Genomic DNA, 17,282 nt, shown 5'->3' with positions numbered 1-17,282 from the left:
ACTTGATGGAGTTGACCGATATTGTCCATTTTTCACCTGACCTAGAACTGATGCAAGATTTGAGATTCGCAAAGTTGGAGCAAAATCGGATTATCCTTTCTCTTTCTGTGCAGTAAATTATTTTCTTTAAAAATTTCGACCTTTTGTAGGGGAGGTACCAGAAGGAATGGACCGATATTGCCCATCTCCGAACTCGATTATACGATGTACTAAGTTTCGACCAAATCTGATACTCCCTTCGAGTGTTATCGTTCGCACCAGCCAGACAGATGGACGGACGGACACTACTCGATCGACTCCAAATGTCCTGAAACGGATTTGGTCTAAAGAGACCTAGTGTCTACAATCGTTATTTCGATGAGATACGTTTTGGCGTATACATCATTTTATAGATGTATACCCTATCTAGCCATATGACTAAGGGTAAAAAAATATAATATCGGCCAATAAAAGTGGTGGGAATTTCTAGAATCTGTTGAGGCTTTCCTCGCATATCCAACCAAACTAGTTCTATTTAGCGTTTCAGGTTCCTAGAAAAATGCTCTGTGCAGGTTCATTATTTGGCAAGTATGGTACCTCCTGATATTTGACATTACGAAGTTTTCAGTTCCGATTTTCAACAAAATTGTCGGTAATAGAATTTTAAAAATTCGTCAATGTCGATAAACATCTTCATTAAATAACAAGTAAAAAAGCTGTAAGTTCGGCCGGGCCGAACTTTTAATACCCTCCACCACTTGGTACAAATTTGGCAATTTCCACAAAAAAAAAATAAGTAAATAAATAAATAAAATCCGTTAAAAATTCTGTTAAAATCTTAAAAATACCGAATGCTTATACGACGACGTGGACCTGCATAGGCAACTTTTGTCATAAGTTATTACAATATTTAAATGCGAAACTTGAAGAAAAATCTGTTTATATGCACAGACAATTTTCTGGCATGGGCTGAAGTATCCATTACGAACTTCACATGCGAAATTTGAAACAATCCCGGTAAATAGTGTCGCTAAAATCATCAAAATACCGAATTTCGGGGGGTACCGTTATATGGGGACTATATGAAGACGTGGACCTACATGGCTCATTTTTTGACTTAGGATATAGTATCCATTACGAACTTCAAATGCCAAATTTGAAACAATTCCGATGAATAATGTCGCTAAAATCATCAAAATACCGAATATCGGGAGGTACCGTTATATGGGGGCTATATGATAACTTTTTTTCGAACTTAACCTGCCTACTGGCAAAATATACATGTGTGCAAAATTTTAGCCTTCTATCTCAATTTGTTCGAAAGATAGCGTGATTACAACAGACAGACGGACAGACAGACAGAGGGACAGACAGACAGACGTACAGACAGACAGACAGACAGACAGACAGACAGACAGACGGACATGGCTAAATCGTCTTAAAATTTTACGCTGATCAAGAATATATATACTTTGTTGGGTCTGACATGAGTATTTCGAGGAGTTACAAACGGAATGACATAATAAATATATCCTCCATAGTATGGTGGAGGGTATAAAAATTTATCAACGTCGGTGCATATTTTTACATAACGACCAATCCTGTCCTCCTCTTCCAACCAAAGTGGTTGATATAAGATATTTAAAAATCTTAAAAGTTACTACCCATTCTATGCATTTTTTTTCTTTTAATTTAAATCAAGATTTAGGAAAGACTCCCATATAACCTTATCCCCCAGTAATGGCTACTTCGAGGAACCCATATACGTATTTTGAATACATGGTATTTAGGTAGAATTTGGTATTTGCGGTTTATAATCGTAGAAAATTATCTGGTAAAAATATTCGTTATAGACACAATGACCATCTAACGCTATCCAGAATTCTAGTTTTTTTAACGACAACCAATATAAGTTTTGATATGGAATATGGTAGAAAATGTTCTGCACAGTCGAACTTTACACCGATTTTCCTTTTGTTTTCTCTAAATAAATCTTTACATTTTCTAAATCCTTCTATGCATTTTTTCTCTAACTACAGATTCCGAGCAGCTGAACCTGAAAGAAGTTGGGCCGGCATTCGTGATGCCTCCCGGGAGGGCAACAGTTGTCCGCACAAAAACATGATTTTGGACACCTTCAAAGGCAATGAAGATTGTCTATTTTTAAATGTGTTTACCATGAAGCTGCCCAAGGGAGAATAGTAAGTACCCTGAAATCTCTGACAACAAAAACTGGTTTAATTGAGACTTAACACATTTCTCATGTAAAATCCACTTACAGCAATCCCCAGCTACCGGTTATGGTTTGGATGCATGGTGGTGGCTATTCATTTGGTTCGGGCAACACCTTCCTCTATGGGCCCGATTATTTGGTGGCCGAAAATGTGGTGTTGGTAACACTAAATTATCGTCTTGGCCCATTGGGTTTCCTGACGGCAGGTCCCGATGCCCCCGGCAATCAGGGTCTGAAAGATCAAATTCTAGCCCTGAAATGGGTTCGTGATCACATTGCCGATTTTGGTGGCAATCCCAATCAGGTTACCATTTTTGGTGAATCAGCAGGTGGTTCATCTGTGCAAATGCTTCTGCTATCACCCTTGGCAAAGGGTCTATTTCATCGTGCCATTTCGGAAAGTGGTTCTGCTCTTAATCCATGGGCCATGGGTGAAAGTTCGATGACAAGGGCATATCGACTGGCCGCCAATTTGGGTTATGTTGGTGCTAATGATACCGAAGAAATTCTAGAGTTCCTGAGAAGGGTGCCAGCCATGAAATTGGTTGAAGCTGCTCCAACAACGCTGACCGAAGAAGATTTTCGTAATAATGTGGGGTTGCCATTTGTACCGGTGGTTGAGGGCTATTGGAATAAGCCAGGAGAACAGCCAATTTATTATGAGGCTCCCTTGATTACGGAAAGTCCGGAGGAGATGTATAATCAGCATAAATTCCATAAAAATATTCCATATATGACGGGCTACAATACCCATGAGGCCATGTTGTTCATTAGACGTGAGTTGTACATAAGCTTCTGTAATAGAAGAAAAATATTGGTTTGAATTGAATTCTTTTTTTAGGTTTACGCAAAAATCCCCAACTATTGGATATCATTGAAAATGACTTTACCCGTTTGGTGCCTAGGGATCTCAATGTCACCGATGATCGTGAGCGGGTTACAAGGGAAATTCGCCAATTCTATTTGGGCAACAAGCAAGTGGGCATTGAATCTGTGGATGAAATGATTGCGGTAAGTTTCGTTTTTTTTACAGATGAGTAACTCGTGATAGACAGCAGTCCGGTAGTCTCCGTATTTATTTTTTCAACGATTTTCTCGAAAATTTTCTTTTTCAAATCTCGTTCAAGGAGAAATCTGATTGAAGTCTTTAGGATGCTGGGGGCATGTCAATAAATGAGGGGGTACTGTGGGGTCCTAACTAGGAACAAATAATTTAATTTTCAATTTATCGGCTTTTGTAGAGTAGCGGTTTTTCTTAACCGTTTGTTTTATTTTTAACCTTTTCATTCCGCCTAAGACTATTTTGCACGTCATAAAAGGGTCATATTAAAGTCGACTTCTTTAATAACTTGGCCTATTTCTTCCTACGTTTCAAACTAGGTCGGAGGGTAGTACACTGGAAGTCCTTTGATTGACTGACTTAACAATTCAATCATCAACGGCCAGACGAAACGGCTGAAGCTAGAATCTTGAAATTTTTGGTGAGGGTCACTCTTGGTTGGAAGGTGTCAGATAAGGCTGTTTTTTATACCCTCCAACATAATATGGAGGGTATATTAAGTTCATCATTCCGTTTGTAACTCATCGAAATAATAATTTTAGACCCAACAAAGTATATACATTCTAGATCAGCGTAAAATTCTAAGACGATTTAGCCATGTCCAGCTGTCTGTCCGTCTGTCCGTCTGTCTGTTGTAATCACGCTATCTTTCAAACGAATTGAGATAGAAGTCTGAAATTTTGCATACATGCATAGTTTACCAGTAGGCAGGTTAAGTTCGTAAATGGGCCATGTCGATCCAGATCTTCGTATAGCCCCCTTTATAACGGTACCTTCCGATATTCGGTATTTTCATGGTTTTAGCGACATTATTTACGGGAATTATTTGAAATTTGGTATTTGAAGTTCGTAAAAAAACAAAATTTGAAACAATTCCGCTAAATTATGTCGCTAAAATCATCAAAATACCGAATATCGGGGGCTACCATTTTATGCGGGTTATACGAAGACGTGGACCTGCACGGACAATTCTCTGTCATAGGCTGTAGTATTAATTACGAACTTCAAATACCAAATTTTAAATAGTTCCGGTAAATAATGTCTCTAAAATCATCAAAATACCGAATATCGGGAGATACCGTTATATGGGGGCCATACGAAGACGTGGACCTGCACAGACAACTTTCTGTCATAGGCTGTAGTATTCATTCCGAACATCTAATACCAAATTTGAAATACTTCCGGTAAATAATGTCTCTGAAATCATCAAAATACCCAATATCGGGAGGTACCGCTATATGGGGGCTATACGAAGACATGGACCTACATGGCTCATTTTCTGTCTTAAGTTGTAGTATCCATTACGAACTTTAAATACCGAATTTTAAACAATTCCGATAAATAATGTCTCTAAAATCATCAAAATAACGAATATCGGGGGGTACTGTTATATGGGGGCTATACGTGGAGGTGGACCTACATGGCCCATTTTCAATATCAAAAGTCCTGCAGACATAATACACATTTGAGTAAAATTTTATCAACTTACTTCATTTCGTTCGGAAGCTAGAGTGATTTCCACAGACGTGCGGACATCGCTAAATCGACATAGAATTTTATGCTGATAAAGAATATATATTCTTTGTAGGATCTAAAATGTATATTTCGAGGTGTTACAAACGGAATGAAAAACTTAATATATTCTACATACTATGGTGGAGGGTATAAAAATATATCCTCTATTTAGGTTACTTTGCGTTGTAAACTTTCAAAACACCGATACAAGTTAGCTCTACTTCCATAATCTACTGCTCAGTGTTATTAGCTCACCTCTTCGATTTACTCACCCTTACATCGTTGAACGGGTCTATCATCATTTTTCCCCCATGATTCGATAGCGATTTAACGGTAATCCACAATTTACCCATTTCGGTTTCGATATTGTAACATTTCAGATGGTCTATCCATTCTTTCCTCTGGGATACTGGGATCAGTGTGTTTGCTGGAAACGTCAGCCTCACATTGAAATATTGTGACCTGCAAATGGGTCATCATCATTTTTCCCCCATGATTCGATAACGATTGAATCGATATCCACAATTTACCCATATGGGTTTCATCGTTGTAACATTTCAGATGGTTTATCCATTCTTTCCTCTGGGATACTGGGATCAGTGTCTTTGCTGGAAACGACAGCCTCACTTTGAAGTATTGTGACCTGCAAATGGGTATATGGTTTGAAAAAAATGCCATTCATAAAAATGCGGAAAATATTAGGACGGAATGCCACAACCGCTTTGAGATCGTTTAACAACGTAATTCAGGTATAAATCTCTTCGTCGCAAATTTCAAAATTGACTTCTACATTTTTCAGCTATGAATTCTTAGATAAATGAATTTTCTCTGCATCCGAGAGAGATGAGTGGCGGTTGATTTGACATGGTTCAGGGGTATTGTCTGCCAATTTTCGGGAAAATTGTGTCTCGAATGAACAGGCTGTTGGAAACCCATGCTTGTGGCGGGGGTACTTTTCACTTTTATGTCTTTGTTTGGTTCTCGTCCGCCAAGAGCGGGCGAGCCCTTTTGAAGCTTAGATCAAACTGCCACAAGAACCCCATTAATCGATAGCACATATTTTTTTGTTGGTTATTTGGATGAGAAAGCCGTTATTTGGCCCAAGATGTAAAATTGAAACTCTCGTTATGCAATCGTCTATCTTCGCCATTCACCTCCAAAAATTGTTCCCATCTCAAAATATTTGGCTAAATTAAAACAAAATAAAATAAATTTTAATAAAATAATCTTTAAACCATTTTTCTCTTGCAGTTACTTACCGATCTAATGTTTGTCCATGGCATAAGACGTACGGTGCGGAATCATGCCAAATATGGTAATATGCCGGTGTATATGTATCGCTTTGCCTTCGATGGTGCTTTAGGGCTGTACAAGAGAATGTTGGGCTTGCAGCGACCGGGTGTGTGTCACGGTGATGAATTGGGTTATTTGTTTAAATTTGGATTCTTCAATTTGAGTTTGGATCCCAAATCAATGGAGGTGCTAGTCAAAAATCGTATGGTGCGGATGTGGACTAATTTTGCTAAATATGGGTAGGTTTACGAAAATTTGAAATAAAAATAAAAATTATTATTTATTTGTCTTTTCTTCAGTAATCCCACACCACCCCATTTAAATGATGATTTCCTTAACACAACATGGTCTCCGGTGGATCCCAATGGTGTTATGGAGAGCCTTAGTTTTATGGATATTACCACAAATCTACAAATGAAAAATAATCCCGAACTGGAACGGCAACAATTTTGGGATTATATGTATGAACATTATAATGGCAATGCCATGTAGAGGAACCGCGCGCGCCGAGGAGAAACATAGTGCAACATTTATTTTATTTTCGAAAAAAAACACACACACATAAACACAATATCCACCAGAATTAGGTCCATATAACAATTCCACACACCATATGTTTTTATTCTTTACACACACACATGTACCCACAAAAATTCATATGCCATCTGTGTAGTTTATTTTGTTCCGACAAGTAAGCTTTTCACAAAAAAAATCAAACAAAACACCCATTAGTTTATTATTTTTTTATAAACTTCACAAACACACACCCTCGTCTTCCCCTCCCTCACTTCCCCCTTTTAGAATAGTCTAATACTAGTTAGTTTTTAAACAAAAGAATGTGTTATACGTCTGCTAGTTTTCCCTTGAAGACCCCTTCCAAAAAAAAGTTAAGAGGGAAAATCTGGAGAAGCATTTAATAAGTTATTTTCACCTACACGATGTGTAAATAATCCCAGACAATTTTTATATATTTTTAACATGCATACATATATATTTTCTAAATATATATAATAATATTATACAAATTAATAAGGTTTCTTTTTTGTCACAATCGTCGTCTCACACACACACAACAAATTTTATAACTTAAATTATTATATTTTAAAAAACAAATGATATTTTTTTACAACATATTGTATTTGTTTTTACAATTGTTTAATATAAACGATTTTTTTACAAAAATAAATGATAATTATAAAAACATGTTGTTAAGTGTTTTTATTTAATTTTTTAACACAATCTAAGGTATATTTTTAATTTTAAAAATATAAAAATATACGTTTTCATTTCTTGGTTGCCGGTGCCACAGACACTTGGGCCGAGTGATATAAATACATTTGTAACAGAAATATGGTGTCATCCAGCGATAATTCCGCTTTGGACAAGGTCTTAATGCGATTCTTTACTTTATCCAAGATTTCACGTTCAGGAGGTGTTAGAGTTTCAAGGATCTGAAATATGACACAATTATTAATACGATTCTATAAACAATTCTAGGTGATTGGGACTATTTTGAATCAGAACTCAAAATAAACCAGTAAAGAAAGTCCTAAAGTCGGGCGGGGCCGACTTTATGATACCCTACACCACTTTGCTAATTTAGTAGAGCTCCACATAACAATTAAAAGATTTTTTGGGAGAATTTAATCATACACGCTATGATTATAATTATTATTTAAAGTTCAAAGAAGTAAATATGCCGAAGCATTTGTATCTTTTAAATTCGGACTTGTATTGCCCACTTGGCGCAGAATTAATTTGAAATCAGATAAAGATATATATGGGAGCTATATCAAAATCTGAACCGATCTCAATAAAATTTACCAAAGATATTTTTGATACATTTCCCTAAATATCGTTGTTACGGAGTGTATATTACGGCTGTGGGTAACAAATACAACAAATCGGATGAACAATATATATGGGAGCTATAGCTATATCTGAACCGATCTTCACCAAATTTGATATGCTAGCTTGTAGACTCAATTCGGTCGTAAGTGCCAAATTTCATCCCATTTGGGAAAATATTAGGCCTTTGGTGCACAATAAATGGTAAATCGGACGAAGTTATATATGGGAGATATATCCAAATCTGAACCGATCTTGATAAAATTTGGCAAAGATATTTCTGAGCTGTATTTCATATATTTCCCTGAATATCGTTGTTACGGAGTGCATATTACGACTGTGGGTAACATATATAACAAATCGGATGAACAATATATATGGGAGCTATAGCTATATCTGAACCGATCTTCACCAAATTTAACATACTAGCTTTTAGACTCAATTCGGTCGTAAGCTCCAAATTTCATCCCATTTAGGCAAATATTAGGCCTTTGGTGCACAATAAATGGTAAATCGGACGAAGTTATATATGGGAGATATATCCAAATCTGAACCGATCTTGATAAAATTTGGCAAAGATATTTCTGAGCTGTATTTCATATATTTCCCCAAATATTGTTGTTACAGAGTGCATATTACGGCTGCGGAGGACAAAAATAACAAATCGGATGAACAATATATGTATGGGAGCTATAGCTATATCTGAACCGATTTCGATCAAATTTGGCATACATATTTGCAGGCCTAATTTGGTTGTATGTGCAAAATTCCATACAATTCGGGCTGATATTACACGTTTGGTGCACAATAAAAAGCAAATCGGACGAAGATATATATGGGAGCTATATTTAAATTTTTACCGATTATCTCCAATTTTCAATAGGGTTCGTCCTTGGGCCAAACAAATGTTGTTTGGAAAATTTCATCTGTATCGGATAATAAATACGACCTGCATTTTGTTCACAATAATACATGGGCAGACGGACGGACAGAGGGACTGACATGCATAAATCGACTCAGAAAGTGATTCTATGGAGATCCTCAGAAGATCTCGCTTCCTTATCCACTTACCACTATGTGGTGTAGGGCTTAAAAAATAGGATTTGGAAATGTTGGCCTATCTAAAATGGAAAGCCCCTACAAATATCGAAGAGATGGAAAAACTTCTTTTTTCAAATCGAATATTTTTTTTGTAAATTTACGTTATAGAGGAAATTCAACCAAAATCTGCAAAAAAGTGATGGGAAAGAAAACTGGTTTGGGCCTTTCTAATGCTATGGTAGTGAAGGTTCTTTCCTTTTTAAACATTGAAGCACATACACCTAATTTCCAGTACAACAGTGTAGTGGTGATGAGAGGTTATTACCTATTTGAAAAAAATTTAAACTCCTTAATCGTCTTCTTCAAATACACTACTTTCTGCCATTTGGATATTGAAAAAATTGTTTTCTTTACGCATACCAACCTCAGCAATATATTCCAAAGATTCTCCCCTTTCTTTCATTGTGGCCACAATGCTATCCAATTTTTGTGATTTTTCAATCAAACGTTTATGTTCATTTTTCTCATAATTGGAACGGGTTATGTCATTGTACAGAGCTTTAAAACAAATATCCAACAGCATTTTGGCAATCTGAAAAAATAGATCAAAAATTAAAAAATCATATAAAAGTATTCAATTTCCCCCACTAACCTGTTTATATTTCAAATAAAACAAATAGAACGCCTTGGCCGGTCCGGTGCCACCACCTCCAGCTTTACGTATTGTTTTGATTTGAACAAATTGCTCCTGAAATAGATTGTAGGATAAAAGTTTAGCTTCTTTCGCCGGGACCATGGCCTCCTTTTGCAGATCTTCTTGTTCAATATATTTTTTCATTCGCACCACCCGAAAGATACGTGAAGCTTTCGATCCGAAACGTTCTGTTATGACATTTTCTATGCATGCCAAGGCTAAGGACTCAAAGGCTGGAGCTAAGTCTACCACATACTGGCCACCACCCATTTCACCGATTTTTCTTATGAAATGTAATGAATCATCGGCTGAAATATAAAATCATTTTAGCAATAATTTTTTATAGAAATTTAAAAATCATACCCAGTAAGGCCACATATTGATCCAAATGTCGAATCAAATCCAAGTTACTGGAATTCTTTTCCACCACCTGTTTCACTTCAACCACCGTAAATGGATTTGAACATTGCTAAAATGAGAAAAATTAGAATAGACACATGATTTTGTTTTATTGTACCTACTCTTTGCCAGGGATCTGTTCTTTCGTACATTTGCTTCAGTATGTATTTAAAACATTCAGCTGCACTGGACCCTAGTTTCCTTTCCACAGCAGATATCATGCATTGGTCCCGGAAGTCCTGATGAAAGCGTTTGAAGTTTAGTTGCCAGAAGACAGCTGAAAAATATTATTAATTAAGAAAACACATTAAATTATGAAACCAATGTAGATGAAACATTTCATAGCCCTAATATATGCTAAATAAAGTTCTGGAGATAACTTGTACACCTGCCTCTTGAAATAACTTCATGTGTTCCAAATAATATATTTGTTTTAATTATTACATGCATAACCAAAGCTCTAGTGCGTGAAATGGCATATACTCTTCGCCTCTTGTCATTGTATGGTAACTGCGAACGGGGTACCAAAAAAAAAATAGGTCAATCTAAACTTGAAGTATGTGAAAATTTGGGATTTCCCTCGTTGTTTATAAAATATTTGAATTTTCGAATTGACCGTTCTTTGGGTAGGGACTGAAAGGAGTTGACCAATAGAATCAATTATAACCAGTAAAGAAAGTCTTAAAGTGGGGCGGGGCAGACTTTATGATACCCTACACGACTTTGCTAATTTAATAGAGCTCCACATAACAATTAAAAGTTTTTATAGGAGAATGCGATCATACAAGCTATAATTATAATTATAATTTAAAGTTCAAAGGACTAAATATGCCGAAGCATTTGTATCTTTTAAATTCGGACTTGCATTGCCCATTTGGTGCACAATTAATTTAAAATCGGATAAATATATATTTATGGGAGCTATATCCAAATCGGAACCGATCACGATAAAATTTGGCAAAGATATTTCTCTGAATATCGTTGTTACGGAGTACATATTACGTTTGTAGGTAACAAATATAACAAATCGGATGAACAATGTATATGGAAGCTATAGCTATATCTGAACCGATCTTCACCAAATTTGACATACAAGCTTCTAGACTCAAATCGGTCGTAAGTGCCAAATTCCATCCCATTTAGACAAATATTAGACGTTTGGTGCACAATAAAAGGTAAATCGGACGAAGTTATATATTGGAGCTATATCCACATCTGAACCGATCTCCATAAAATTTAGCTGAGCTGAGCTGTATTTGATATATTTCCCCAAATATTGTTGTTGCAGAGTGCATATTACGGCTGCGGAGGACAAAAATAACAAATCGGATGAAAAATATATATGGGAGCTATAGCTATATCTGAACCCATTTCGATCAAATTTGGCACACTTATTTTCAGGCTTAATTTGGGTGTATATGCAAAATTCCATACAATTCGGGCTGATATTACACGTTTGGGGCACAACTAAATGCAAATCGGAAGAAGATATATATGGGAGCTATGTCTAAATTTTGACCGATTATCTTCAAGGGTTCGTCCTTGGGTCAAACAAATGATTTGTGCAATATTTCATCTGGATCGGGCAATAAATGCGACCTGTACTTTGTTTACAAAAACACATGGACAGACGGACGGACATGCATAAATCGACTCAGAATGTGATTTTATGCAGATCATCAAAAGGAACTATGGGTCTATCTCTTTTCCTTTTGCCTGTTACAAACAAATGCACAAAGACATAATACCCTGACCACCTTGTGGTGTAGGGTATAAAAATGCATCTATTCGATTTACATTTGGTAGGGGTATGGAGGTGTGGTTACCAATTATGGTTGACAATCACTTCACTCAGAGACCGATAGTCAAACGTTTTAATCCTATTAAGACTAGATCAGGAAGTGTCTATACATTTTAAGAGGTTTACGATTTGTTAGAATATTGATCCTTTCTAGTGGCAAAAAAGTGGAACAGTATTGCCGTTTTGAAATAATTATAAATTTTATATAGCTCTGTCACAGTGAAGAGCTATCGCTCTGCCATGAAAATATCGAAACGAGGCCAACTTGATATCAAATCTTTTTGTCTGTATTTGAACTTAAATCGTTGAATATGTTTTATGTTTTCACTTTAATGTTTACCCCCTTTCAGGTAGTTGCCATAGTAAGTTTTTAAACTGTCCATCATCGAGTTAATCTTATTTTGATAGGTTATGATGGACAGCATGTCGTCTTCTCCTCTTTTAACTGGCATCTTGAGTAATTGTCGGCAAAATAGGATGACATGCCAATATTCTGGATATAGAATATCCAGATGCTTTTCTCTGTTTGAGTCAGTCGATTTCGAAATACTTTCATTCGTTTCACAAGAGTTTCACTTGATTGGTAGCTTTTTGTTTTTGAAGTCGTCATGCAAAGAACTCCTATATTTAATTATGGAACATTTTCAACTGGTAAATATCCCACAGTTTTTGATATTTCTAACATTTCAGTGACTTTTGCTTTTGTACTCATACCCTCGAAAGACATAAGTGACATCATCTGATCCGAATTTAATCCGATGATATGCAGTGAGAGCATTCCGTTGTCTATATATTCCTTAGTCTATGCCCTCAGAAGTCAGGCTTAGGATATCAGCTTTGTACTTTTGTTCTCACCTGCATCCCTGAGTTGTGAGGCTTGTACAGTTCTAGCCTGCACCTTAGCCAGCATTGCCAAATCAATTTCGGGTGGATTGAATAGATCATAATCTTCTATGTGTAATTTTGGCACCAATTCTGGTTCACCGCTTTCAGTGGGTACCAACATTGGAAGTTTAATTAAATAATTGTCACGTATCATTTGCACAAATGTATCTCGTATTGTTTCCACTTTCTCGTTGATTTCATTATTGGATAGGCATTTGAGTAAGGTATTTGAGGCAGTTTGAGATCCACTGTATAGCAATTCCTCGGCAATTGCAGCTCCAACGGAGCCATATTTGGTTTGTATCAAATGAACGTATCTGGAATTTAAGGAAACATAATATATTATTACATTCATTACTTCCACTATATAATATGAAATGGACGGGAGCTATTGAACAACAGCGGTTGTTGTCCTTCACCATGGACAATTCCACTTCCTTACACGTCCCTCCATCATATTTCATATACTTTTATGTCCATACTCCTCAATTCTTATCAAATTATTGAGTATCAAACCCATTTTTTGAATTCAATCAAAATTAGTCCATCCTCACCTCGAATACCGCAAAATGTACAAAATTTCATCGCGCTTCAGCGAATACTCAGCCATAAAAGGATTAACATCGTTAGCTTGAAATGTGACCAATTGGTACTTGATTAAAATACCCAAAGCAGTGGAGACCTATAATTAATACATATTAATTAAATTTCTTATAACTTTCATTCAAATATTGATTCTCATTGACTTGCCTCCCTCCTTGTCAGATTTGTTGATTTGACAATGTTTCCCAGTGATCGAGCATTTGCCGCAAACAGACAGTCCCCAACCAGTTGCACAGTCTCGCCAAAACATTGTTTCAATATTACCGAACACAGATTTCCATAGTCTATAGACATTTCTATTGTAATTATATTAAATTTAAGTATTTTCTTTATAAAATTGTAAATTTTAAAAGGCAAAGCACGTTGATGTTGGTTTGTTTACAAATGGTTGGGTTCAATGAAACTATTCTTTGAATGGAGCCATCAGAACTATGTTTGGCTCTTTCGTTCATTTTGTTACTTTAACTGGCGTTTACACAAAACACATATTTGTTGTATTTAAGTGCGGAAATTTAATATAAAAAAGCTAAGAAAAAATATTTAAAATTTGACAAAATATAAAATGTAAAAGAAGAGAAGTGTAAACAATTTGGATTTGATTCGCTCATTTATTTTTCAAAGCATAACGCACATATGAAGAAGAAAATCAATTGAATATTGCAGAACAACATAATAAAGAGGGTAAAAAACAAGAATTATTCAAAATTACTTGCATCCATGGTACAACAAGGAGGTAGAACAGCTTCGTAAAACTACAGAAATACAACCCTGAGGTTATGCCCGCTTCCTGTCAGAATTATTCAAAATTATATCCAACAAATTGTTTTCATTTATTTGATATTTTTTTTTTTTTTCATTTACAGCCACATTTTTTAATGAAATTGTCTGAAATTCTACACAAAGAGTTCTTTGTGAGTACTTTAACCCCTGAAAGATAATTGTCTATATAGGTCCACGATATCTTATATCCCTCATATAACGGGACCCCTGATATCCGGTATTTTAATGATTTTAGCCACTATTGTCAACGGAATTGTCTGAAAATTCTCACAAGAAGTTCTTTGTGAGTACCTTATCCACTAGAAGAGAATTGTCTATATAGCTCCACGATATCACATAAAGGTACTCCCCGATATTCGATATTTTGATGATTTTAGCTAATTTTTTCAATGGACTTGTCTTAAAATCCACGAAAGAATTTCCTTGTGAGTACATTACCCCCTGAAAGAGAATTGTCTATATAGTTCCACGATATCTTATATCCCCTATATAACGGTTCCTTCCGATTTTCGGTATTTTGATGATATCTGCGACTTTATTCATCAGAATTGTTTAAAATTTCATATATAAAGTTCGGAACAGTTACTACAGCCTATGACACAAATTACAAATGCAGGACCACGGGCTGGATTCTTCATTTGACATTTCTTTTCTTTAAAAAAGTTTTCATTTCACCTTTTCATAGAACAACGGTTTTCATTAAAACGGTATTTTCCGACGGACTTTTTTTTTTGAAAATTTTCAGGTTTTTTCCAAGTGGTGGAGTGTCGAACTTAGCTTTTTTTTACTTGTTTGATATAGATACATCATATATAAATACAAAAAAAGAGGCAATTAAAAAAGCTGTAAGTTCGGCCGGGCCGAACTTTGAATACCCTCTACTATTTTGAACGATTTTGGCAATTCTCAAAAACAATAAAATCCGTTAAAAATTTTGTTAAAATCTTAAAAATACCAAATGTAGCTGTTATATATAGGGGACCTATACGACGGCATGGACTTGCATAGGTAACATTTCTCATAAGCGATTACAATATTCAAATGCGAAACATAAAAAAAATCCGTAATAATGTAGCTAAAATCATCAAAATACCGAATATCGGGAGGTAGCGTTATATGGGGGCTATACGAAGGCGTGGACCTGCACAAACAATTTTCTATCTTAGGATTTAGTATACATTGTGAACTTCAAATACCAAATTTGAAACAATTCCGGTGAATAATGTAGCTAAAATCATAAAAATACCGAATATCGGGAGGTACCGTTATATGGGGGCTATGCCAAGACGTGGACCTGCACAGACAATTTTCTGTCTTTGGCTCTACTTTCCATCACGAACTTCAAATATCGAATTTGAAACAATTCCGGTAAATAAGCGATTACAATATTCAAATGCGAAACATAAAAAAAATCCGTAATAATGTAGCTAAAATCATCAAAATACCGAATATCGGGAGGTAGCGTTATATGGGGGCTATACGAAGGCGTGGACCTGCACAAACAATTTTCTATCTTAGGATTTAGTATTCATTGTGAACTTCAAATACCAAATTTGAAACAATTCCGGTGAATAATGTAGCTAAAATCATAAAAATACCGAATATCGGGAGGTACCGTTATATGGGGGCTATGCGAAGACGTGGACCTGCACAGACAATTTTCTGTCTTTGGCTCTACTTTCCATCACGAACTTCAAATATCGAATTTGAAACAATTCCGGTGAATAATGTAGCTAAAATCATCAAAATACCGAATATCGGGAGGAACCGATATATGGGGCTATACGAAGACATGGAACTGCACCGACAATCTCCTGTCATAGGCTGTAGCATCCATTTCGAACTTCAAATACCAAATTTAAAACAAATCCGGTAAATAATGTCGCTAAAATCATCAAAATACCGAAAATTGGAGGGTACCGTTATTATATTAAATATATAAAACGTGGACTGGCCCATTTTCAATACCAAAAGTGCAGACATGCAGACTGATATAACACACATTTGACTAAAATTTTATCAATCTACTAAAATTCGTTCGGAAGCTGTGATTTCCACAGACAGACGGACATCGCTAAATCGACATAGTATTTTATGCTGATCAATATATATATATACTTTGTGGGGTCTAAAATGTATATTTCGAGGTGTTAAAAACGGAATGACAAACTCAATATACCTTCCATACTATGGTGGAGGGTATACAAAATGAGGACTGGACATAAAATTGACTCATGGCAGAAGAATACAGGTAGATGCATCAACGCATCACGCAATTTAATATAAATTTAAATATAAGTAGATTTTTATATGTTTTCTTAAAGAACGTCATTCGGAGGTTATTATAATTCGCGTTTTTCAACAATTTTTACAAATTTAAACAATTTTTCATTCAACATTTCAAAAAATTGGTTTGACAGTTCATTGTCTCAGCAGCTGTGTCGATGCGTCTACCTATATTCTTCTACCATGAATTGACTACTGTGTAAATAATTTTGCCCGGTACTGTACATATTTTTTGAATAGATTGTTGATAGTTTTTAGATTAATACCAACATAAGTTATAAAATGGAGAATTTTTTATGTGTCCTTTCTTTTATATTTTCGCCGCTTTAAAAAGAACAGAAGAAATACAATAACAAAATACCTTCTCTTTCCAGTAATCAAAAAAAAAAAAACGTGTGAACATCTAATTTTACAGTTATGGTCACGAGACAAAAACAACTACATATCTACATATTACAGTTTTCCCAAAAACATAAAAGCCCCAGTTTACAACAAGAGAGAATTCAAGTACAGTTTCTAAAAACAACAAATAAAAAAAAAATCTGAAATCGTCTATTGATATTTTGAAAGTAGGTGGGAGATGAGAAGATAGACATGATAAATGTAATATGTTATAATTGATAATCTCCTCAATGGAATTCAGTTCTGAAAATCCTCTAGAAATTAAAAAAAAATATATAAAAAAAAATATTTACGTAGCCATTGCTTAATCTAATCAAATTCAGCAGAGACCCGAATAGAAATAGATTAATAGCTGTGCTAATCAAATGAAATATGTATGAACATACCTAAATTGGTATGTATGTTAATATGTTCGTTGAAAACAAACATATGAACAAAGCACATGGAATCATGTAACGAGGAA

At 35.4% G+C, this 17,282-nt stretch overlaps 2 protein-coding genes across 6 annotated transcripts in view; one reads left to right on the top strand and one right to left on the bottom strand.

Moving 5' to 3' along the window:
* Nucleotides 1-7,283, top strand: part of LOC101893731 (juvenile hormone esterase) — a 58,032-nt gene extending 50,749 nt beyond the window's left edge. For all 5 annotated transcript variants that reach the window (XM_059132343.1, XM_059118007.1, XM_059132339.1 and 2 more), the window contains 5 exons: nt 2,019-2,180; nt 2,261-2,988; nt 3,054-3,223; nt 6,039-6,319; nt 6,380-7,283. In XM_059132343.1, coding sequence (XP_058988326.1) covers nt 2,019-2,180; nt 2,261-2,988; nt 3,054-3,223; nt 6,039-6,319; nt 6,380-6,572 — 1,534 coding nt within the window. In that variant the 3' untranslated portion in view covers nt 6,573-7,283. The remainder of the gene's footprint in view (nt 1-2,018; nt 2,181-2,260; nt 2,989-3,053; nt 3,224-6,038; nt 6,320-6,379) is intronic.
* A 70-nt stretch (nt 7,284-7,353) lies between these two features.
* Nucleotides 7,354-13,748, bottom strand: LOC101894069 (DNA-directed RNA polymerase III subunit RPC3). The gene is made up of 8 exons (XM_005175395.4): nt 13,499-13,748; nt 13,303-13,430; nt 12,719-13,065; nt 10,185-10,339; nt 10,027-10,132; nt 9,622-9,971; nt 9,394-9,561; nt 7,354-7,531 (listed from the first exon to the last, which is right to left on the bottom strand). Exons 1-8 carry the CDS (start codon nt 13,643-13,645, stop codon nt 7,364-7,366), a joined length of 1,569 nt encoding a protein of 522 aa, XP_005175452.2. The 5' UTR covers nt 13,646-13,748; the 3' UTR covers nt 7,354-7,363.
* Between the last annotated feature and the right edge of the window lie 3,534 nt (nt 13,749-17,282).

This window comes from Musca domestica, unplaced genomic scaffold (assembly GCF_030504385.1).
Source record: "Musca domestica strain aabys unplaced genomic scaffold, Musca_domestica.polishedcontigs.V.1.1 1, whole genome shotgun sequence".
Taxonomy (NCBI): domain Eukaryota; kingdom Metazoa; phylum Arthropoda; class Insecta; order Diptera; family Muscidae; genus Musca; species Musca domestica.
The sequence above is the reverse complement of the archived record's forward strand: the minus strand, read 5'-3'. Positions and strand labels throughout refer to the sequence as shown.

Excerpts from the sequence above, each read along its gene's own strand:
- LOC101894069 (XM_005175395.4), bottom strand. The coding sequence starts at position 13,645 with ATGTCTATAGACTATGGAAATCTGTGTTCGGTAATATTGAAACAATGT. Across the intron at positions 10,133-10,184 it reads GAACAGATCCCTGGCAAAGA|CAATGTTCAAATCCATTTAC; the intron begins GTAGGTACAATA and ends TTCTCATTTTAG. Across the intron at positions 7,532-9,393 it reads CTTTGGAATATATTGCTGAG|ATCCTTGAAACTCTAACACC; the intron begins GTTGGTATGCGT and ends GTCATATTTCAG.